The sequence below is a fragment of the Tursiops truncatus genome, chromosome 12 (genome assembly GCF_011762595.2).
Source record: "Tursiops truncatus isolate mTurTru1 chromosome 12, mTurTru1.mat.Y, whole genome shotgun sequence".
In the NCBI taxonomy this organism is placed as follows: domain Eukaryota; kingdom Metazoa; phylum Chordata; class Mammalia; order Artiodactyla; family Delphinidae; genus Tursiops; species Tursiops truncatus.
This window is the reverse complement of record NC_047045.1, coordinates 73657366-73682110: the sequence shown is the minus strand read 5'-3', so window position 1 is coordinate 73682110 and position 24745 is coordinate 73657366. Positions and strand designations below refer to the sequence as shown.

Here is a 24745-nt window from a genome sequence, read left to right as displayed (position 1 = left end):
TATCAAACTGCAACTCTTAACGAATCTCTTGAATTTTCCTTCTTGGTGGCAACATGCTGTAGCACAGGTGTCATATCTATTGTCTAGGAAACAGGGTACAGGAGGGACCAGCACGTAAATCAGGGATAGCAATATTCTTCCAGAAATCCTTGGTTTTTGTCTCATTGGTCAGAATTTTCATGTGGCCACTGTAGCTATAAGGAAAACTTCTTTCAAAAAATCCTAGTAACTTTTTCTAAAAAATGGAGACTAGGTCTTGAGTAGGCAACAAGTCTCTGCCGCAGCCTTTTTTTGCTTGGCCTCAATCATCTCCAGTCATTTTGAGTAAGAGGATCATCTATCAATAGCCTGGTCACCCGTTAGTCTTATTAAGCCATTTCTCATTTAAAAATATTGTTTGAAATACTAAATCCTCTAGGACAAGTAAGTAGCTGCCTCCCCCTTGAAAAATGCGTATCAGTATACTTTTTGCATGTTAGTGTATAATTTATGTTTACATATAAAATAAGGGACACGGAACAGAGCAGGAGGACAACCCATATCTGAGCTCCAGGCACCGTGCTTTTACATGTTTTCTTGTTTAATCCTCACGTCAACTCTGAGTGTACTACAGATGAAGAAACTGAGCTCTGAAATGTTCAATAAGTTACCAGGGTTCACACAGTTCTAAAGTGGGGCACATAAATCTCCAATCACTGGAGTGTATTTTTGCTTCTAAGCATGACAGACAAAGCATAGTAATGCAGGGCTACTGGAACTCAACCTCTTTGGTTCCATTTGATTCCAAACTCCCTGTTTTTTCTTTCATACCATGTAGCCTCCTAAAGTCTTCATCAAATCATATAAAGTCTTAGTGTTTTTCCTCTACCATTTGTCCTATATTTGTGTCCTCATAAATAAAATTCTGTGAAAATGTAAACTCTAAGAAGGTAGGAACCAGAACTACATAGCTCTTTTACTAGTAAACACAATGATAAAGATGCTTAATAAAATACTTTAACAGTACGAAAGAGTGGTTTCCAGTATGTTGATTGATACCTTTTTAACAATCTGATAGTCTGTTTGTTTATATAAGAATCAAATTAAGAATGAGAAATTCAGAAGCATGTTGTTACGATTGTATCTGGGAAAAAACCCTAGAAGAAAACAGTAATACATTACATAAAGGTGAAAATATTAAAGAAACATTTGAAGAGTTTGAGGGTTTGTTTTCTTTAGTAATTTGAGATTGTATGGATTTTTATAGTTTTACTGTGCTGTATAGTATATCCTTGTAGCTTATTTATTTTATACATAGTAGTTTGTACCTCTTAATCCCCTACCCTTATCTTGCCCCTCCCCGCAAAGTAGTTTTACAAACAGGACATTAAATTTTGGCTTGGGGCCTTGTTCTTCAAAATTATGAATTTCTCCAGTGGAAGTTATAGTGTTGTTTCCTTCTTATTAATTATAAGATTTAAATTTTATTTCTGTTTTTAAAACTTCATACCAGGATATGGTTATACAAGCTCTTCAGAAAACTAATAACAGAAGTATAGAAGCTGCAATTGAATTCATTAGTAAAATGAGTTACCAAGATCCTCGACGGGAACAGATGGCTGCAGCAGCTGCCAGACCTATTAATGCCAACTTAAAGCCAGGTGATTAATCAAATTTTTTTCCTAGTCTCTTATTTTATAATACTTAAAAATATTTAAGTATATAAAGTGTTTTGTCTTAGAAATTGTTAGAAGCATGACGGTAAGTGAAAGCCTCAAGCTAGAAAAATAACATTATAGTGTTACACCAAAATGAATTTGCAGATGGGGCCCTAAAGTTCCATAGGTAACTCTGGTTGCAGTCTAGCAGTCTAGGTTGAGAACTGCTTGATTGCTTATAATGCAACTGAAATATTTTCCTTTTTAACCATAAATATAATTCAGACTATTCCTTTTTTATGTATATAATCTTATTGTAAAACATGTTCATCATAGATATTTGGAAAGTAAGTAAGCGAAAAAAACGCTATTAATACCCACAAGATTTTGGTATGTTTTGTTTCTCAGTCAAAAACTGGAGTGGGTTTATATGTGTGTATTTTGATTCTTATTGTTTAAGCAAAAAATGGGGTCATACTAAAACCTACTTTATTCACTTAGTATACCATGTGTAACTTTCCTTGTTATTAAATGGCCTACAGAATACTTAGCTACAGTAAGGTAGACTTATCACATATGTTATTTAACCAGTCTCATTTTTTGACATTTGCCTTGTTTCCTTTTTTTTTTTTTTTTTGCCATTATAGACAGCACTGCAGTAAATTCCCTTGTACCTAAATCTTTGTACATTCCTGATGATTTGGTAAAAGTAAATTTTCAAAGACTTGCAAAAAGTTTTTCTCATAGGCATACCTCATATTATTGTGCTTCACTTTATTGCACTTCGCAGACATTTCAGTTCTTACAAATTGAAGGTTTGTGGCAATCCTGCATCAAGCAAGTCTGTCGGTGCCATTTTTCTTTTTCTTTTTTTTGCGGTATGCGGGCTTCTCACTGCTGTGGCCTCTCCCATTGTGGAGCACAGGCTCCGGACGCGCAGGCTCAGCGGCCATGGCTCACGGTCCCAGCCGCTCTGCGGCATGTGGGATCTTCCCGGACCGGGGCACGAACCCGTGTCCCCTGCATCGGCAGGCGGACTCTCAACCACTGCGCCACCAGGGAAGCCCTGTCGGTGCCATTTTTCAAACAGCATTTGCTCACTTCATGTCTCTGTGTCATATTTTGATAAATATCAAAATATTTCAAACCTTCCACCAGTAAAGATTATGACTTGCTGAAGGCTCGGATGATGGTTAGCATTTTTTTAGCAATAAAGTATTTATTAATAAGATATGTACATTGTTTTTTAGATATAATGCTATTGCCCACTTATTAGACTGTAGTATATATATGTGCATATATACATATATTATATATATAAAGTGTAAACATAACTTTTATATGCACTGAGAAACCAAAAAGTTCACATGACTTACTTTATTGCAATATTCACCTAACTGCACCGAACCCGCAACCATCTCCGTCCGAGGTATTGCTGACCAGAAAGGTGTTGCCAACTTGTTTTGTCCCAGTCAGTTTAATATGAGAATGCCTATATTTGTAAATCCTAGGTATTATCCTTTTTGTATATTTAATGATTGTGAAAATACTATCATTTTACATTCACATTTCTTTGATCACTGGTGAGCTTAAACATTTGTTTATTATTTTTAAATTGACATTTTAATTCTTTCCTAATCTTGTATTTGTCTTTTTTAATTGATTTATAAGAGGCCTAATTTTTTCATTCTTTCAGCAAATTTTTCTTGATCAACCACTATTTCAGGCCCTTTGCTTGGCATTGGATATAAAGTTCTTGCCCTTTCGTGGAGTTGAGATTCTAGTAAGGGAGCTCAAATACACAAATACATGTAGAATTACAACTATGTAAGTATGAATGAAGAGGGGACAGTTATGTGGTACTATGGACTTATATAATAGAGGGATTTTTGACCTGATCAAGGAGATGAGAGAAAACCTTCCTGTGAAACTGATACTAGAGCTGATATCTGAAGAAAGACAAGGGTTAATGGGGATGGGTTTCATGAGGAGGAGTGTTCCTATGCATGGCTTGTTTGGCAGGTTTTGATGTCACATTCGAAGAAATGAAAGTGGCTAGAACGCTGAAAACAAGAGTATAAGATATGAATGGAGAAGTGCATAGGGGCCTGACTATGCAGGACTGTCTATTGATTTTATCCTAAGAGCAGCAGGAAGTTATGGAAACATTTCAAGCAGGGTAATGACATGATTAACTTTGTGTTTCAGAAAGATAGCTGCAATGGATGAGAACGGATTAGAGAGAGCAAAGGAGGGTGTCTGGATAGACTTGATAAGAAATACAATTCACAGGAAATGAAGGTAATTTGGACTAGGGAGATGGTGGTGGAGAAAATTGAATGAAATAAAGAGATAGGAGGAGTAAAATTGACAAGGACATGGCGATAGATTGCATATGGTGGGTGATAATGGAGTGGGATGACTCTTAGGCTTTTGGTGTATAAAAATGGATGGTGATACCTCACATTATGAAAGGGAACGCTAAGGGAGGACAGGATTTGGTGGAGAAAGATCATAAGTCTGGTTTTAGAAATAAGGTTTAGTTAGGTTCATTGAGTTATCCAAGCGAGGATGTCCCATTATTTTGCAGAACTTGTTCAGGATTCTAACTTGGTACTTCAAAATTCTTTCCCAGTTTTCGCTGCTTTTTTTTTTTGCCACGCCGCGCGGCTTGTGGGATCCTAGTTCCCTGACCAGGGATTGAACCCGGAACCAGGGTGATGGATGGTTCGTCCATGTGGATGTTGAAGTTATAGAATGTTGTCAGGGCTTAGGGTAGACTGCCAGAGTTATGGGTGAATGAGGGCGAGCAAGTAGGTGTTTATTGGGTGACCAGTAGAGGAATGAATGTGGCCTCCCACAGATAGCATGAGCTTCCAAAGAACTGGCTTTTTAAAAAGAGTTTGCAGAAATAACAATGATCTAGAAGCATAAATGGAGAGCAAAGAAGTGGAGTTCCACCTTTTAGCCCAGTTTATTTTTGAAGAAAACCTTGATTGCAAAGGACTGAAAGGAAAGTAATGTCAGCAGACGATAACCAGCTTTAAGGACGTGGGGGGAAAGCTTGGAGCAGAGGTTAGTGATCGAGGGGCATTTGCTAGTTATAGAACAGAGTGTGTCTAGAGGGCAACAGTGGGAGGGTTTAGGAAGTGGAAGAACACAGAGAACTTTATGGGAGGTGCAGAGCAGTAGGGATGGCAGTGTACTTGAGGGTTGCAGAGATTTCGTCTTACCTGGTAAAATCTGGGAGAGTGACTTGGTGCATTTGGCCTCAGCTGACTATCCGAGGAAGGTGACACCGAGCCTGTGGTCAGAGGACTTGTCTAGCTTGCCCAGAGTGATGACTTTCCCTGAAGTCATAGACCCAAGATGCTGCCCAGCCTAGATGAAATAGAATGTTAAACTGTACATTCTGAATATTTACCAGGTTTTTTTCATGTGTTATTAAATGTATTTTCTCCCAGGATGATGTTGACCCTTCAGATTTGTGGGTGTTTCTTGTTTTGTTCTGAATGGTGCTAAGTGTTTTATGTATTTAAATCTATCAGTCTGTTACTGTATGTTCTCTACCTTTGTCATACTTGGGAAGACCTTCCCAGGAGGTACAAAGAGGTACCCCAATATTATCGAATGTTCACTGGTTTTCTCCTAGTACTTGTATGGTTTCATCTTTAACATTTAAATGTTTAATCCTTCTGGAATGTATTATTTATATGTATCATATCTTGTACGAATGTATTATATATATTTTTTAAATGTATTATACTTTTCTTAGTGACCAGATTATTTTAAATACTTCGGGTTTTTTTGGTATGTTTTCTTGCCTGTTTAATTTATTTGGAAATTCCATTAAATAGAGACTTTGTAAATCTCTACCTTATTTAGTGTTCAGCTAATTATCCCCTACTGCCTTTTTTTGTTTTAAAAGCCATACTGAAATGTATTTAAAATTAGTGTTATATCTATGAAAATTACAAATGGACACATCCTTTGGCTCAATAATGCCATTTCTAATAATTTGTCTACTTAACATATATATGAAATGGTATCTGTACAAAATTCTTCATTGCTTTTTGTGGGGGAGGGGTAAAACAAAAGACTGGAAACAACCTTAACAGCCATCAGTAGGGAAACTGATTAAGTAAATTTGGGTACATCCATATAGTGAAAAACTGTAATAACATTTTTTAAAGGTAAAGAAACACTTTATGTACTACTACAGAATCTTCAGTTTTTTTAATGAAAAGACCCAGGCACAATAGTATATATAGGAGGTATACTTTTTTTTAATTTAAGTGTAGTTGATCTACAGTGTTAGTTTCTGATGTACAACAAAGTGATACAGTTATGCATATACATATTCTTTTCCATGGTTTATTACGGGATATTGAATATAAGTTCCCTGTGCTCTACAGTAGGACCTTGTTTTTTATCCATTCTGTATATAATAGTTTGCATCTGCTCATCCCAACCTCCCAATCCAACCCTTCCCCGCCTCCACCCACCCACCCACCCTTGGCAACCACAAATCTGTTCTTTATGTCTGAGTCTGTTTCTGTTTTTTAGGTAAGTTCATATGTGTCATATTTTAGGTTCCACATATAAGTGATATCATATGGTATTTATCTTTCTTTTTCTGACTTACTTCACTTAGTATGATAATCTCTGGTTGCATCCATGTAGCTACAAATGGCATTATTTCATTCTTCTTTATGGCTGAGTAATATTCCATTGTGTGTGTGTGTGTGTGTGTGTGTGTGTGTGTGTGTGTGTGTGTGTGTGTATTTTATATATTTTTATATATATATATATATATAATATATATATACCACATCTTCTTTATCCATTCATCTATCAGTGGACATTTAGGTTGTTTCCATGTCTTGGCTATTGTAAATAGTGCTGCTATGAACATAGGGGTGCATGTATCTTTTCAAATTATAGTTTTGTCTAGATATATGCCCAGGAGTGGGATTGCTGGATCATATGGCAACTCTATTTTTAGTTTTTTTGATGAACCTCCATACTGTTCTCCACAGTGGCTGCACCAATTTACATTCCCACCAACAGCATAGGAGGGTTCCCTTTCCCTTTTCTAGTACTGTTTACTTGTGTATTCCTAAAATATCTTACTGATGACATTAGTTACCTTCAGTGACATTGGTTGCCCAAGGGACGGGGTGGGTGTCCTTTTGTACTGCTTGAATTTTGAGCTATGAGAATGTGTTACCCAGTCAAAAATAAATAAAATTTTAAAAGGTAAAATAAAAGCACATACTCAAATTTGATTTTTGTGATTCTTGAAAGAGAATTATCATTTAGTAGTGTTAGAATTCCAAGCTAAATTTTTCGAAAGTAAGAGGTTAAAAAAACATGTTTTTTTTTGTTTGTTTTTGTTTTATTCCCATAGGGAGTGTGCAACAATCAGTTAACCGCAAACAAAGCTGGAAAGGTTCTAAAGAATCCTTAGTTCCTCAGAGACATGGCCCACCACTAGGAGAAAGTGTGGCCTATCGTTCTGAAAGTCCCAACTCACAGACAGATGTAGGAAGACCTTTGTCAGGATCTGGTATAACAGCATTTACTCAAGCTCACCCTAGCAACGGACAGAGAGTGAACCCCCCCCCACCTCCTCAAGTCAGGAGTGTCACTCCTCCACCACCTCCAAGAGGCCAGACTCCCCCGCCAAGAGGTACAACTCCACCTCCCCCATCATGGGAACCAAACACTCAAACAAAGCGCTATTCTGGGAACATGGAATATGTAATCTCCCGCATCTCTCCTGTTCCACCTGGAGCCTGGCAGGAGGGCTATCCTCCACCACCTCTTAACACGTCCCCAATGAATCCTCCTAATCAGGGACAGAGAGGCATTAATTCTGTTCCTGTTGGCAGGCAACCAATCATCATGCAGAGTGCTAACAAATTTAACTTTCCACCAGGGAGACCTGGAATTCAGAATGGTAGTGGCCAGACTGATTTTATGATACACCAAAATGTTGTCCCTGCTGGCGCTGTGAATCGGCAGCCACCGCCTCCATACCCTCTGACCCCAGCTAATGGACAAAGCCCTTCTGCTTTACAGACAGGAGGATCTGCTGCTCCTTCATCATACACAAATGGGAATATTCCTCAGTCTATGATGGTGCCAAACAGAAATAGTCATAACATGGAACTTTATAACATTAATGTACCTGGACTGCAAACAACTTGGCCTCAGTCATCTTCTGCTCCTGCCCAGTCATCCCCGAGCAGTGGACATGAAATCCCTACATGGCAACCTAACATACCAGTGAGGTCAAATTCTTTTAATAACCCATTAGGAAATAGAACAAGTCATTCTGCTAATTCTCAGCCTTCGGCTACAACAGTCACTGCTATTACACCAGCTCCCATTCAACAGCCTGTGAAAAGTATACGTGTATTGAAACCAGAGCTGCAGACTGCTTTAGCACCTACACACCCTTCTTGGATACCACAGCCAATTCAAACTGTTCAGCCTGGTCCTTTTTCTGAGGGTACCACTTCAAATATGACCGTTATGCCGCCTGTTGCTGAAGCTCCAAACTATCAAGGTCCACCACCACCTTACCCCAAACATCTGCTACACCAAAACCCATCTGTTCCTCCATATGAATCAGTCAATAAATCTAGCAAAGAGGAACAGCCGAGCTTGCCCAAGGAAGATGAGAGTGAGAAAAGTTATGAAAATGTTGATAATGGAGATAAAGAAAAGAAACAGATTACCACTTCACCTATCACCGTTAGGAAAAACAAGAAAGATGAAGAGCGAAGGGAATCTCGTATCCAAAGTTATTCTCCTCAGGCATTTAAATTCTTTATGGAGCAACATGTAGAAAATGTACTCAAATCTCATCAGCAGCGTCTACATCGTAAAAAACAATTAGAGAACGAAATGATGCGGGTAAAACCTCTTTTTAAAAATTTTTTATTTTTATTGGAGTATAGTTGATTTACAATGTTGTGTTAGTTTCAGGTGTACAGCAAAGTGATTCAGTTATACATATACATATATCCACTCTTTTTTAGATTCTTTTCCCATATAGGCCATTACAGAATATTGAGTAGAGTTTTGTGCTATACAGTAGGTCCTTATTAGTTATCTATTTAATATATAGTAGTGTGTATATGTCAATCCCAATCTCCTAATTTATCCCTCCCCCCTCCTTACCCCCCTGGTAACCATCAGTTTGTTTTCTACATCTGTGACTCTATTTCTGTTTTGTAAATAAGTCCATTTGTACCATTTTTTTTTAGATTCCACATATAAGCGATATCATATGATATTTGTCTTTCTCTCTCTGACTTCACTCAGTGTGACAATCTCTAGGTCCATCCATGTTGCTGCAAATGGCATTATTTCATTCTTTTTTTACGGCTGAGTATAAAACCTTTTAAAATGTCCATTTTTATACTTGATTATGTATTTGCTTATTTATTTTAAAATACTGTGGTCCAGTATTTTTCTTTCTTTTTATCCTAAATATATTATCAATTATTTAAAAGTCAGTAAACATTAAGTATTTTTGATTATACCATTTTATTTTAGCATTTCATGATTTACTCAGAATTTTTTATAATAAAGTTGTAATAAATTAAGAAAAGTACAGTTTACAGTGTGTAGTTTAGGTATGCATAATCCCTTTAATGGAAATTGGAGCAAGGGTTTTTTTCTAGAGTTTACACATTATCTTACATTTTAAAATAAACTAGAAATATCTGGGTCCCATCTCTTGATAAACTTATGAAACATTTATTTTTATTTACAGTAGTTTTTGGGCTTGGGGGCTTATTCATCAGATTGGTCTTATTAGAAAGTGTCAGACACATCTCCTTTCAGTTATTTCCCCTTCTGATTTTATTTTTATAATGTACTAGAAAAATATGTTGAAATCATTAAATCAGACTACTAAAAAGGAGATCAGAATAATTAAACACTTTAGATTAATATCTGTTGTTGATTCCATGTAGATCTCTTCACTAGATATTACGGTGGTACTCTCATTATTATTTTTATCCTGTATTTACAGTTCAAAGGTTTGGCTCCTAATCTTACATCTAGTGCTCAAAAGCCAAGAGGCTTAAATTTATGTTAAACTTCCTTATGAAACTTGAGAGAGCCATTCTTTTAAAATGATTTTTCTAAATCTGATTTCACAGTATAGTTACTCCTGCTATAAATTGAATTTTGTGAGGTGAGAAATACCATGATAACCTGTATGACTTATCCATATTTAGCTCTTAGGATTTCTTACTAAAGTCTGTCTGTATGTATTTTCTTAGTTTATTTTTCCTTTTTCCTCTTCACTTTCACTAATAGCTGATTTAAACTTTTATGGTGTTGGAAGCTTTGCTGACTTCTGTAGCCTCCATTACTGTGTAGGCAAGTAAGATTTTTAGAGAAATAGTTCTGTACTAAGTCTGGCATGTCACCCTTAAAAGATTTTGCATGCAAACGCGCATCCTAACAGAAGCATGAGGTTGCTATATTTTAATTAGTCTTGCATTTCTAGAATTATACTCTACTTTTCAAATCAAATTCCTTTTCTATTTAAATTCTTTTTTATTTTTTTTTTGCGGTACGCGGGCCTCCCACCGCTGTGGCCTCTCCCGTTGCGGAGCACAGGGTCCGGACACGCCGGCCCAGCGGCCATAGCTCACGGGCCCAGCCACCCTGTGGCACGTGGGACCCTCCCAGACCAGGGCACGAACCCAGATCCCCTGCATTGGCAGGCGGACTCTCAACCACTGCGCCACCAGATAAGCCCTCTATTTAAATTCTTAAGTTAATTCTTCATTAACTAGTCAAAAATGAGCTATTCATTCCTTCTGAATCCAGGTATTCCATGTCTACTTAGACGTTGGTTTTTGTTTTATCTGTTTTTTTGGTATCTTCATAAGTCACACTGACTATTCTTTGAAACATTCCAAAATATCTAAAAGATACCTTGTAATCAAAAAAGTTGTCCCTTTTAAATAAGGTAGGACATACCCTTTGCATTTTGCATTAGTGGTGGCTGTGAGTCCTACCCTTACTCTAAGGCCCTGAGAAAGATAAAAGGAAAGACTGACTGTTAATGAGTGGTTAGGTTAGGAAAGACATTCTTTTGTTCTCAATACATCAGTTTTTTAGAATAAATGAACCTGAAGTGGAAGAATTTCTTTTCATGAAGGATAAAATGAAAAGAAGACTATTTGAGGCATAGGCATTCCACAAAGAGATGCATATAATGAAAGCAATCTAATTACGTAGTTTGGGATGAATATGCATGGAGAGATAGATGAGGGTGCATGTTAACATGTTTGGCTATTGCACACTGGGAACATGTTTTTTGAGTGCATTAGAGAAGAGTAGAAAGCTGAACATTGATATCATCTTCTCCTTGCTCTCTACTGCAGACTTTGCATATACACTCACCTTGTGTATCCTGTTAACTATTTCTTATGCTGCACTTTTGATAATTAATTTTCTCTGAAGTATATTCTAGATTTCTAACATGCTTTATTAAAAATTATTATGCATTTAACCTTTAAATATATGCCTGAATTTTTTCCAAGCGATTTCTTAATATTCAGTATAGAAGATAATTCCTCATTTAATATTTAGTTTATTTGCCTAGGTTGGATTATCTCAAGATGCCCAAGATCAAATGAGAAAGATGCTTTGCCAAAAAGAGTCTAATTACATCCGTCTTAAGAGGGCTAAAATGGACAAGTCTATGTTTGTGAAGATAAAGACATTAGGAATAGGAGCATTTGGTGAAGTCTGTCTAGCAAGAAAAGTAGATACTAAGGCTTTATATGCAACAAAAACTCTTCGAAAGAAAGATGTTCTACTTCGAAATCAAGTTGCTCACGTTAAAGCTGAGAGAGATATCCTGGCCGAAGCTGACAACGAATGGGTAGTTCGTCTTTATTATTCATTCCAAGACAAGGACAATTTATACTTTGTAATGGACTATATTCCTGGGGGTGATATGATGAGCCTATTAATTAGAATGGGCATCTTTCCAGAAAATCTGGCACGATTCTACATAGCAGAACTTACCTGTGCGGTTGAAAGTGTTCATAAAATGGGTTTTATTCATAGAGATATTAAACCTGATAACATTTTGATTGATCGTGATGGTCATATTAAATTGACTGACTTCGGCCTCTGCACTGGCTTCAGATGGACGCATGATTCTAAGTACTATCAGAGTGGTGAGTAAAATCATAAAATTTGTTTGGACATTTGCATATGATTTATAATGCAATAAAATATAAGATGGTATTATCCCTGGATGGGAGCCAGAAGTCCTGGGTCAGGTCTTGACTCCACTGGATAAATGTGGGTGAATCCTTTAGACACTTAGATTTATAAAATGAAAGAGTGTGCTAGAATTAATTATTTCTAAATATCATTAACATTTTTGAGTTAATCTCTTTACATTTTATTAATTTGAAATATGTCAGACAAATAACAATTTGAAAATAATTTTTAAATGAAGCCCCATACCCACCATTCAGCTTAAGAACTAGATTATTAGTACTTTTGAAGACCCTAAACAATCACCTCCTTTTCTTTCTTCCATAGGAGTATTTCAGAACGCCATAATCAGTTCTTTACTTTTCTCTACACTCTTACCACATATGTATGTATCCCTAAATAATTTATTATTTCATTTTGCCTTCTCTTGAACCTTTATTTAAATGTAATCATTCTATATGTAGTCTTCGGTGTTGACTTCCTTTATTTGTTTGAGGTTCATCTGTGTTCCTGCATATAACATTTATTTTCACGACTGTTTAGGCTTCTGTTGTATGACTGTTATACGGCTTGTTTAACCTTAAACACTTTATGTACATGATTCTGTTTAATCTTCACAACGTCATTGTGAGGCAGAGTGAAGAAACCGAGGCTAAGTTAGAATAAGAAACTTGTTCGTGGTCAGACAGAAGATAAGTGTAAGGGCTAGGCTTTGAACTGAGGTTTGTCTGCCTACAGGGCCCCTGTTATTTCTTCTATACCACACTGCCTCACCAAAATCCCTCCAAGCACTAATGGAAGTATAAGTCAACCTAACATTTGTTGGATACTCAATATGACTAGGTGCTTTACATATTTTCTGATTTAATGCTTACAGCAATCCTCTGAGGTAAGTATAAGTGGCCTCCAGTGCTTCTTGTGAACACAAGTAGATTGACATTAAATGGATAAAACTGAGATACTACTAGGAGTAGATCCTGAACCTACTTTAATATTCAGCTTAACATAATTTAATGTCTCCCCAGATTCACCTGAATTACTTGGGGTTCATCTTACAAATATGATTCTTAGGCTCTATTCCAGTCTTCTGATTGAAAATCTCCACTGAGGGTAGAAATTGTATTTTAATCAAACATCCTAGATGATTATTACAGTTAGGTTAATTTCAAATATTTTTTTTCCTAGATGGTTTCATCCAGTCATGGCTTTAATTACTAGCTCTACATCAATGACTTCCAAATCTCTCTTCAGAAACAGCCTCTCCCTTTCACAAGGATTCCTAATAGATCTTTCAAACTTAACATTGCCAATCAACAACTCTTACTTTCTCCCCCTCCATATTTGTTCCCCCTCCCTTTTAGTAAATTGTACTACCACCACCCGTCCTTGATTCTTTCTCCATACCCTCCACATCTGATCCCTCAGTAAGTCCTGCTTACTCCACCTCTAAATATATCTTCAATCTGTTCACTTTTCTCCATGTTCACTGTTACCATCACAGTCCAAACTTCACTGTAATAGCCTCTTACCTGATCTCTTTTTCACCCTTGTTCCCCCTATAATCTATTCTCTATACAGCAGTTAAAGTTTTCTTTTTTAAACATTTATCAGACCTTTTCATTCTCTTGCTTCACACTCTCCAGTATCTTCCTGCTGCACTTCGAGGAAAAAGCAGACCATTTCTTTCGCTCGCACACCCTTGTGCACTGGCTCCTGCTCTATTTCCTACCGTTCTCCCCTTACGAACCACACTGCTCTTCTCTCTGGTGCTGTTGGGATTGTGTGGGCGCCTTGCTCTGGTTTTCAGATGGTTGAGTTCCTCTTATTTTTTTACAAATGTCACCTCAGTTGGTCTTCCCAAGACACCCTAGAACATTTGCCATATCACCACCCCATGTTGATTCTCTGTATGCAATGCATCACTATGTTTCTTATATATTTGTTTGTTGTATTTCTCCCCTACCGAGAAGCTGCCTGAGAGGAGAATAGTGTCTTTATTATTATCGTTGTCATTTGCTGAATGAATGAAACACAAATCTAATTTGTTTGAAACTTTGTCCAGAGTAGTATTGCAGAGCAGTCTGAGTACCAAATTCTCAATCCTACCTACTCAAATGATTTTTACCGTCATCACTTAACATTGAGTAAATTACTGCATCTTAGGCTTATTTTTCTTAGTGTAAAACTTATCCTATTGATATTTCAAGAGTGCAGGCTCTAATTATTAATAAACACCATCAGTGATTTGCCATACGTTGTGTCTCACTTTGTCAACAAGGGGAAGCGTTGTTAACTCTGAACTATGACGTCAAAAGGTTAAACAGACTAGGTTTACTCTTGTTGCTTTTATTTATTTTTTTACTATACAGGTGACCATCCACGGCAAGATAGTATGGATTTCAGTAATGAATGGGGTGACCCCTCTAACTGTCGATGTGGAGATAGACTGAAGCCACTAGAGCGGAGAGCTGCACGCCAGCACCAGCGATGTCTTGCACATTCTTTGGTTGGGACTCCCAATTATATTGCGCCTGAAGTGTTGTTACGAACAGGTAAAACGTTTGTTTCATAAATAATCTCAGTATGCCTTTAGACCAGCTGAAACTTACATTAGAATATGGCTCGTTTCAGGCTTATAATAAAAGTATTAATTTTACAGTATAAATTGTTGATTTAATATTAATTTTGATTGTATTAATTCTGAGCACTTTTTAAAAAGTGCTTATGAATAACCATAACTTTGGTATCTTATTTTAGGCTATACACAGTTATGTGACTGGTGGAGTGTTGGTGTCATTCTTTTTGAAATGTTGGTGGGACAACCTCCTTTCTTGGCACAAACACCATTTGAAACACAAGTGAAGGTAAGGTGTAGAATCTATACCAAAAGAATTGTTATGAAGTCCCAATACCATACACCTTTATCAGTCCTTTACTTTGAGCATCTTAATCTAGAATTAAAGAAAGAACTTGTAAGGATACAGGAACCCACTAAAATTCCATGAGTGAACGCTTATCTCCATCATATCACTGTTCCTCATTCATACACTACATTCATATTTCATTCTCATAGAAGTTTTTAGTACCTTTTGAAGATGTATTCCAGTTTACTCTTACTACTGGCTGCTGGCTTTGTTTCCTTTCATGCACATTCTAGCCTCAAACTACTAACAAATGTCTGTATCTCCCTGGCACTTAAATGAAAAGTTGCTCACAATTTTGACCATAAATTGTCCCATTAAAAAACCCTTTAGTGGCCTTGTCTGTGGGTTAAAGTCCAAATTTGTCCTCAGTTCCTTTGTTCGTACCATTCCCTCTGTCTGGAATGTCCTTCTTTCTCTCCCATGTTTCACAACCTTCCCCCTTTCTGGTTCACTCCTGGTCATTTTAATCATTCTCTGAGAATGTCTTAAGATATCATATTTTCTATGATGCTCTCCTCAAGTTACAACTTCTGACATTGCATTTAATACATTATATTTAAAACTTCTTTTAGAATTTCTTTTATTACAGGTCTACTGGTAATGCATTCTTTCAGGTTTGTGTCAGGTTTGTTTGAAAGTGTCTTTATTTCCCCTTCATTTTAATATATATGTATATATGTAAGTATATGCATATGTATAAATACATGTATATTTGTGTGGGTGCTGTGCGTGTAAAAAATTGAATGCTTTCTCCCTAATTTCAAGAACAAGGCAAGGATGTCTATTCTAATGAGTCTTACTCAACAAAGTTCTGGAAGTCTTAGCCAGTGTAATACAGCAACAAAAAAAATAAAAGGCATAAAGATTAGAAAAAAATAAAAACTTGCTTTATTCACAGATGACATAATTTTCTATACTGAAAATCCCAGGGAATCTGTGCAAAACTCCAAAAAACTAATAAGTGAGTTTAGCCAGGTTGTAGAATATAAGGGTACTACGTAAAAATCAATTGTATTTCTATAGTCAAGTAATGAACAAATGGAAAATGAAATTTTAAAACAATACCATTTACAGTAGCTTCCCCAAAATGAAATACTTAGGTATAATATTGGGTCATATTATACCTATAATTCTATTAGGTATAAATCTAATAGAACATGAACAAGATCTGAATGCTAAAAGTTACAGACTCTGATGGAAAAAAACAAGATCTTAATAAATGGAGAATCATACTGTGTTGATGGATTGGAAGACTCAACATAGTAAAGCTATCAGTTCCCCCAAAACTAATCTACAGATTTCACTCAAATCCAATAAAAATTCCCAGCAGGAATTTTTGTAGGTATAGGTGCGCCAATTCTAAAATTGATATGGGTAGACAAAGAAACTGATAACAAAACAGGGTTTTTTTTTAAATTTATTTTTTATTTATTTATTTTTGGCCGTGTTGGGTCTTTGTTGCAGTGCATGGGCTTCTCATTGTGGTGGCTTCTCTTGTTGCGGAGCACAGGCTCTAGGCGCGCGGGCTTCAGTAGTTGTGGCTCGTGGGTTCTAGAGCGCAGGCTCAGTAGTTGTGGCGCACAGGGCTTAGTTGCTCTGCGGCATTTGGGATCTTCCCGTGTCCCCTGCGTTGGCAGGCGGATTCTTAACTACTGCGCCACCAGGGAAGTCCCACAAAAACAGTTTTTTAAAAGAAGGACAAAGTTTGAGGAATCAACTACTTGATTTTAAGTCTTACTATGAAGTTACAGTAGTCCAGACAGTGTGATATTGGCAAGAGGATACACACACAGATAATGGAACAGGATAGTGAATAGGGAAATAGGACCACACAAATATGGCCATTCGTTCTTTGACAAAGGTACAAATGGAGAAAGGATAGTATTTCAACAAATGGTGATGGAAAGATTGGTCAGCCATATACAAAAAATACTGACTCAACATAAACCTCACACCTTACACAAAGATTACCTCAAAATGAGTCATAGATCTAGATAAAATATAAAGGCTATACTTTTTTTTTTGGCGGTACGCGGGCCTCTCACTGTTGTGCCCTCTCCCGTTGCGGAGCACAGGCTCCGGATGCGCAGGCTCAGCGGCCATGGCTCACGGGCCCAGCCGCTCCGCAGCATGTGGGATCTTCCCAGACCGGGGCACGAACCCGTGTCCCCTGCATTGGCAGGTGGACTCTCAACCACTGCGCCACCAGGGAAGCCCCATAAAGGCTATACTTTTAAAAGAAAATGTAGGAGAAAATCTCTATGGCTTAGGCTTAGGTGAAGAGTTCTTAGAAATGACATCAGAATCATGGTTCATTAAAGAAAAGGTTGAGAATTTGGACTTCATCAAAAATTAAAAACTTTCAGTCTGCCAAAGACATGGTCAAACAATGAAAAGACAAGCTACAGTTTGGGAGAAAATACTTGCAGGTCACATACCCAACAGCAGGCTTATCTCTAGACTATTTAAGAATCAAAAGTTAAAGAAAAACAGCCTAATCCAGTGACTTGATAGAGGTTTCCTTAAATGCCTGTATCAGAAAAGGAAAGCATGTCTCTCTCTTTAAGTATTCCTGAGAGGGTCAAAAGAAAGGCAGGCCTCTGGACTGGTCCCTCAGGGAATCACCAAGACCAACCAAAATGCACAGCCTCAAATTTTTGGAAGGCAGGGTCCTTACTGCCTACCTTGGCACCATACCAGGAAAATGGGCTGCCCTCTCCATAACCACGGTGGGGCTGAGCAATGGTGAATGGTAGTTGGTTCATGCAGACTGCTATCTTACCAAGTTTTAGCAGCTTTTCCCTTCATGAAGCACTCCCCTCGTTGCTCTTAGGGTCAAGTCAGATTCCACAGTACCAAAATGGTTGATTATGATAAGAGTTGAATTTTTTTTTCTCAGTTTAATGATTGTTTTTGTGGAGGGACTGACCACTGAGGCTTCCTATTTGCCATTTTCCATGAGATCTCACTCTACTGTGTTTTTTTTTTTCTACTGTGTTTTTGACTATTATCTCTTTATATAGTTCTGTTAGAGGTTGCTCTAGTGATTACAAGATACATACTAAATTTTCATTGTCTACTTAGAATCAGTATCTTGCCACTAAAAGTTCAGTGTAGAACCTTACTACCATATAGGTCCCTTCATTCTCTACCCTTTGTGTCTTAGGGTTTTTTTGTTTGTTTTTTATTTATTTATTTTTGGCTGCACTGGGACCCCGCTGTCACGCGCGGGCTTTCTCCAGTTGCAGAGAGCAGGGGCCACTCTTTGTTGCAGTGTGTGGGCTTCTCACTGCAGTGGCCTCTCCTGTTGCGGAGCATGGGCTCCAGGCACGTGGGCTTCAGTAGTCGTGGCTCACGGGCTCCAGAGCACAGGCCCAGTAGCCGTGGCGCATGGGCCTAGCTGCTCCACGGCATATGGGATCCTCCCAGACCAGGGCTCGAACCCGAGTCCCCTGCATTGACAGGTGGACTCCCAACCACTGCGCCACCAGGGAAGCCCCGTGTCTTAGTTTTTTATACATCACGTCTACATACATTTAAAACCTCATCCAGGAGTTCCCTGGTGGTCCAGTGGTTAAGACTTCACCTTCCAAAGCATGGGCAGCTGAGATCCCACATGCCTCCTGGCCAAAAAAAAAAAAACCAGAACATGAAACAGAAGCAATATTGTAATAAATTCAATAAAGACTTTAAAAATGGTCCACATCAAAAAAAATAAAAAGCCTCATCCAACAATGTTACAGTTTTTGTTTTCAACCATCAACTTATTTTAAAGAACTCAAGATGAGAATAGTCATTTGTATTTACGCAGATAGTTAGCATTTTCCTTGCTTTCCTGCATTCCTGATGTTTTATGATTCTTTCTCTATCAATCCCTTCTGTCTGAAGAACTTCCTTTAGCAAATATTTTAGAGCAGGTTTGCTTATAGCAGATCATTTTAGTTTTCCTTCATCTAAGAATGTCTTTATTTCACCTTCCTTAGGATATTATCACTTGGTAATAGAAGTCTGGGTTTCAGTTCTTGCAGCACTTTAGAACGTATCCACTTCTGTCCTCCATAGTTTTCTGATGAGAAATCTACAGTAATTCAAATCATTGTTCCCTCAAGGAATGCATCATTTTTCACTGGATACTTATAAGAAATTTTCTTTAGCTCTCAGTGTTGTAATTAAGATTTGTCTGGGCACGGATTTCTTAGGGCTTGTCCTGTTTGGTGTCTCTTGACACCAAACAGCATCTTTAATTTACAGGTTTGTCTTTTATCAGATTTGGAGAATTTTCAGCCATCATTTCTTCAAATATTTTTTCTGTACCACATATTTTTTCCTTTTGGAACTCTTGACACCAACATTAGACCTTTTGGTATAGTCCCGCAGGTTACTGAGGTTCTCATATTTTCAAACTTTTTTCTCTCTGTTGTTCAGATTGTATCATTTCTATCGAGTTTTCTTTAAGTTCACTGATTCTTTCCTCTGACATCTCCATTCTGCTGTTGAGCCCATCCATTGAGTTTTTGTTTTTTGTTTTTTTTAAGTTTTTAAAGTCATGTTTATTCACGTTGAATTTACATTCAGTAAAACTCACTCTGAAATTTGACAAATGCAATCACCACCATAATCAAAGTGTAGAACAGTTCTTCAACACCCGCCCCCCACCCCCCCCCCGTCCCCGAAACCCTATGCACAAACTCCTCCCTGATCCTTAGGAATCCACTGATCCATTTTCTGTCAAAGGGGTCAAATTTAATCATCAAAATGATCTATTATAGAAAAAAATGTAAGCACAAAAAACCAAGTTTTTAAAAGGATACTTTGAAACATACAATGTTTAGAATAGTCAAAAGAATGGGATTTAGAACTAACCTTTGTAAATTAAAGCAGCTGACAAAGTTGTCTTAAGATAGTTGTATTGCTAGGATAGCTAGTCTAGTTACTATGTTGGGCTTCAGGCTGGGGCTGGTTGGCAGAAAAATGATTTTAAATAGTTTAAATGGAATTGAATTCTACAGAAATTCTCTATGGGGCAGATACATGTTCTTGCAGATATTTGGCACCTTTTCAGAAGTTCTCCCCTGCTACCACCATGAAAGGGACAGTAAGCAAAAACCTCTACTCTGTATATATCAATCATAACATGTTCAAATACATGTTATCTCCTCATAAAGCTTTCAAGCACTAGCCCTGTTTATCAGCATCTTGAACTGGACTGAGCCGAGTTACGCGCCAAGGCCTAAAGGGTCCGTTGAGTTTTTACTTTGGTTATTGAAGAGGGGGTTTAATTTTCTTCCCTACACAGCACTGATAAGCTCATATATGAATAAGGAAGAATGAAGTTCATTTATTTAATAAATATTTATGGAGACCTACCCCTTCTCTCCCTCCCTTCCTTTCTCCCTCCCTCATTCCAGTTTATTCAAAACAATAAGTGTTTATTGAATATCTATTAATTATGTGCCAGGCAATTTGCCAAACACTGGGAAATGCAAAGACAAAACATGGTCTATAGCCTTATGAAATTTTATACTGTAGTAGGACACAGACATAAATAGATACCACAAAGTATTAGAGATATTATGCTACAAGGAAATATATAGAACTGGGGAGGCACAGTAGAAAGTCATTTCTACCGTAGGTTGAAGGTCTTAACAGGGGAACTAAAACTTACAGTGAGTCATGTAATATGAGTATAAGTTGTCTAGAGAGGAGGGAATGGAAAGAAAAGTTATTTCCCACCGATTCATTATTAAAGGTGAGGAAAGTGAGGGAATTCCCTGGCGGTCCAGTGGTTAGGACTCACACTTCCACTGCCAAGGGCCTGGGTTCGATCCCTGATGGGGGAATCTAAGATCCCACGAACTGTGCGGCATGGCCAAAAAAATGAAGTAAAATAAAAAGGTAAGGAAGGTGAAATACAATGCAATTTATTTTAAGAAAACACTGATAGTCCAGTAAGATTTTTTCATTTGAAACTTGGAGGAAATTTTTGTTTTTCTTATTTCTTTCCTTCTAATTTTTAAAAATCTTCTTTAAAGGTTATCAACTGGCAAACATCTCTTCATATCCCACCGCAAGCTAAACTGAGTCCTGAAGCCTCTGATCTTATTATTAAACTCTGCAGAGGACCAGAAGATCGCTTAGGCAAGAATGGTGCTGATGAAATAAAAGCTCATCCGTTTTTTAAAACAATTGATTTTTCCAGTGACCTGAGACAGCAGTCTGCTTCATACATTCCTAAAATCACACACCCAACAGATACATCAAATTTTGATCCTGTTGATCCTGATAAGTTACGGAGTGATGATAATGAAGAAGAAAATGTAAATGACACTCTGAACGGATGGTATAAAAATGGAAAGCACCCTGAACATGCTTTCTATGAATTTACCTTTCGGAGGTTTTTTGATGACAATGGCTACCCATATAATTATCCAAAGCCTATTGAATATGAATATATTAATTCACAAGGCTCAGAGCAACAGTCAGATGAAGATGATCAGCACACAGGCTCAGAGATCAAAAGTCGTGACCTAGTGTATGTTTAACACACTAGGAAATAATTGTAATGAGGCTTTGCAATAAGGCCTGAAACGCAGGGGTTTTTGAAGCTCTGAGAGTAAAATTATGCAAATGTAACAGAGCTATGTATGTGTGCTCTGTGTACAATTTTTTATGTTCCTAAATTATGGGAAATCCTTTTGAAATGTTAATTTATTCCAGCCTTTTTAATCAGTAATTTAGAAAAAAATTGTTATAAAGTAAATTATGAGCTGAATATTATAGTCAGTTCTTGGTACTTAAAGTACTTAAAATAAAAAATAGTGCTTTGTTTAAAAGGAGAAGCCTGATATCTATTTGTACATATGCTAAATAATTTTTAAAAAAACAAGAATTTTTGAAAATTTTTTGAAAGACAGTTTTAGTTTTATCTTGCTTTAACCAAATATGAAATATACCCCACATTTACAGAGGTGTTTTTTTTTTTCTTCCCCCATAATTTGTTTTTGGAAAAAAATAAGCTATAGAAATGAAGCCATCATGGTGGTGAGTGTTCCTAGGCTAATGATAATCTGTATAATTCACATTTTGTAACTAAGAAATACAAGGTGGAAACAGTATGCTCATCCAGATGAAAACTAGTGCAGTTTATCTTTTTATCCCATCTGCGGAATACTTAATTTTCTAACATGTCTCAGCAAATTACTGGCTTTGAAAGAAGCAAAGCACTACCATTTTTCTTTTCATATTGGTATTTTTAATGCTGCTTTCAGTTTTTAAAGGGAACAAAGCTGCCATAAATTAAAATTTTCAGTACTAAAAGCTAATAAGATCTTTCATATTTTTACTTTGAAATTAAAAAAAAGTTCCACATCCTAAGCAGAGAGATCATTTTCAGCTTCATATGAAACTTTAATTAAAAATTATTTGTGAGTACTTACTAGAAAAGTACTTTTTCTATATAGTGACAGTTTTGATTATGTCATCAGTAATGTTATATAGTTTTCCTCTTTCAGAACAGAGATGCATACACAGATTGTTACTGGCAAAAGAAAATGTGGCTATTTGGCAATATTTTACCTGTAGGCAGAGATTAATTGATGAAAAAAACATTATTTAATTCCTAATTAAGGTGGCCATTAGTAATTAGGAAAAAATACATAGTGTTCTTAGGAAAATTCAAAACCTCCTAACTTATTAAGGTTAAACAGTATGTTTTTCAGCATTACTGTTATATATAATACTTAGGTATAAGGACAACTTGTGGTTTCATACCAAAATACATTTAGCTTAACTTTTAGGAAGGGGGAAAGGGCTCTATTCTCACATTAGTAAAATTTGTATTTTATTTCCTGAAGCTCCACTGATAGGGAATTGTTTCATCAAAACAATATTTGTGGAGAAGAAGCATAATTTTAGTGATTTTTCAAACTTACAGCTTTCTTCAAATAAAAGCTAATGGAATCATGTATGCAAGTAAAATTAAAGGCAAAGCTGTTCTGGTTGAATTGGGGAGAGCAAAAAAGATTTATTAGCTCACACTTCCCTCCTTTCTATAGGTGGCCTTTCTATAGTTGGTCTTCTCAGCTTGTAAACCAGTGCATTAGCCACTATGTAATGGTAGGTCTTTGGGAGTCATTGGCCCTTCCAAGAATCTGATGAAAGCTGTGGCTTCTCTTCCCAGAAAAATGCACATCAACACATACGCACAAAATGTTGCATGCAGTTTAGCGATTTTGGATGTGTTGAAACCTGTCACAAACTCTTCGTTAGGGACCTCTGTCCTGCAAGAACACTGATATATTAAACTAGGAACTTTGCTGTAAGTTTACTAATTAGTACTCAGATTAGCACGTCTTGTATAAACACTGATAATTTATGGTGTGAAAGGTCTGTACCATGTGATAAGATATCCTTAGGACTGCCTCTCTTGCTGGTACAGCACCAAGACATTTTAAACACACTCTTTTGAGGGCACTGAAATACATGTTTGGCTTGTTACAAGCTTAATAAATATTTCTGAAGGACTTCTACTCAGAGGATTGTAGGAAAATGCACTATGTAAGATGGCAGTCTTCACTTCATGGAATGTTTGATTAGTCCTGTAAAATTCTATGCAAAGCAAATTAGTTCAAGAACTTTCTAGCTCAGTACTCAAATTTTTAAGTTATCCCCCTTGTTCTTCAGGCTTTCTCAGTCAGATTTATTGCAATTTCCATTTAGTTGTTTTATTTCTGGACTATGGTGCAATACAGAATAAAACCAACTTTGTTACATTTACATTGTAGGAAAACTAAGGTGCTGTCTTCTCCCCCTCCCTCCCCCCAAAATCTGTGTTGCCCTTATTCCTCAAATGTAACAGACACTACAAATTTTGTATTCTTTTAAATTTCCTCTGACAGTATAAGCTTTTTGTGTTTATCTGAAGCAGTGTACAAGCCTTTCGTATCTGCATTTTTAGCAGTTTGGATATACTTATTAGCTGTCTTATTCCCAAACTATATCCAGATCTTCCAGTATAGAATCTGGTGCTTCCTGACCAAAAAGATGAGAACGATGTCAAAAATCTATATGCTCTCAATTGAAATGGAGTGAAAACATTGATCATGTTTTCTTTTTAAAATAATTTTCCCACTCATTAAAAAAAAAAACTTGCTGTCTTTCTTATACTCACCCCTTTTATGCATATCAGTGGTATTTATGAAATGTGTTCTATAATTATGTAATTGTAGATACAGTTATGTATTGTCCAGTGACGTCCTAAGGCAGGCCCTGTTGCTGTATCTTTTCTACCTTATTTGTAATAGAAACTATAGAATGTATGACTGAGAAGTCACTTTGAGATTGACTTTTTTAAAAAGTTATTACCTTCTGCTGTTGCAAAGTGCAAAACTGTGAGTGGAAATGTTTTCTTCTGACTTAATAATATGTTGAAATTAGAGAATACAGTGGGAGGATTTTTAGATATTGCTGCTGCTGTTACCTAAGGTACTTTAGAAATTTTTCTTTAATAAACAAAAATCCCTTTGGTATTTAAAGTGAAACATTTAGCCTGTTTGTTTTAATCTAAAACAAAAAGTAATTTGGATCAACATAATGGTGTATTTGTAAAGCGCCTTAATAGATCCCTTTGTGAAGGCACTATACCACAGTTTACTTTTATATTGTATTATGTATATAAGTATTTTGTATTAAAATTGAATCAATACAACACTACAGTTTTATAAGATAATGCTTTGTTAGGAAAAGGAGTTACAGCATTGCAATATAACTAAATTGTTTTGCATACTTCTGAATGTAGTAGATACGAATAATCAGCCTGTGTTCTTAATGAATCTATTTGTATTTCCCCAATCATTTTCTCTAGTGTAACATTTGCTGGGATCATAATAAAAAAAAAGCAAAATTCAAATCTTTAAA

At 36.7% G+C, this 24745-nt stretch overlaps 1 protein-coding gene across 2 annotated transcripts in view; it reads left to right on the top strand.

Annotated features, from left to right (window-relative positions):
* The window catches only part of LATS1 (large tumor suppressor kinase 1), a 41667-nt gene extending 16922 nt beyond the window's left edge, over positions 1 to 24745 (top strand). For both annotated transcript variants that reach the window (XM_019951496.3, XM_019951497.3), the window contains 6 exons: positions 1493 to 1640; positions 7048 to 8561; positions 11278 to 11860; positions 14276 to 14458; positions 14664 to 14770; positions 20863 to 24745. In XM_019951496.3, coding sequence (XP_019807055.1) covers positions 1493 to 1640; positions 7048 to 8561; positions 11278 to 11860; positions 14276 to 14458; positions 14664 to 14770; positions 20863 to 21372 — 3045 coding nt within the window. In that variant the 3' untranslated portion in view covers positions 21373 to 24745. The remainder of the gene's footprint in view (positions 1 to 1492; positions 1641 to 7047; positions 8562 to 11277; positions 11861 to 14275; positions 14459 to 14663; positions 14771 to 20862) is intronic.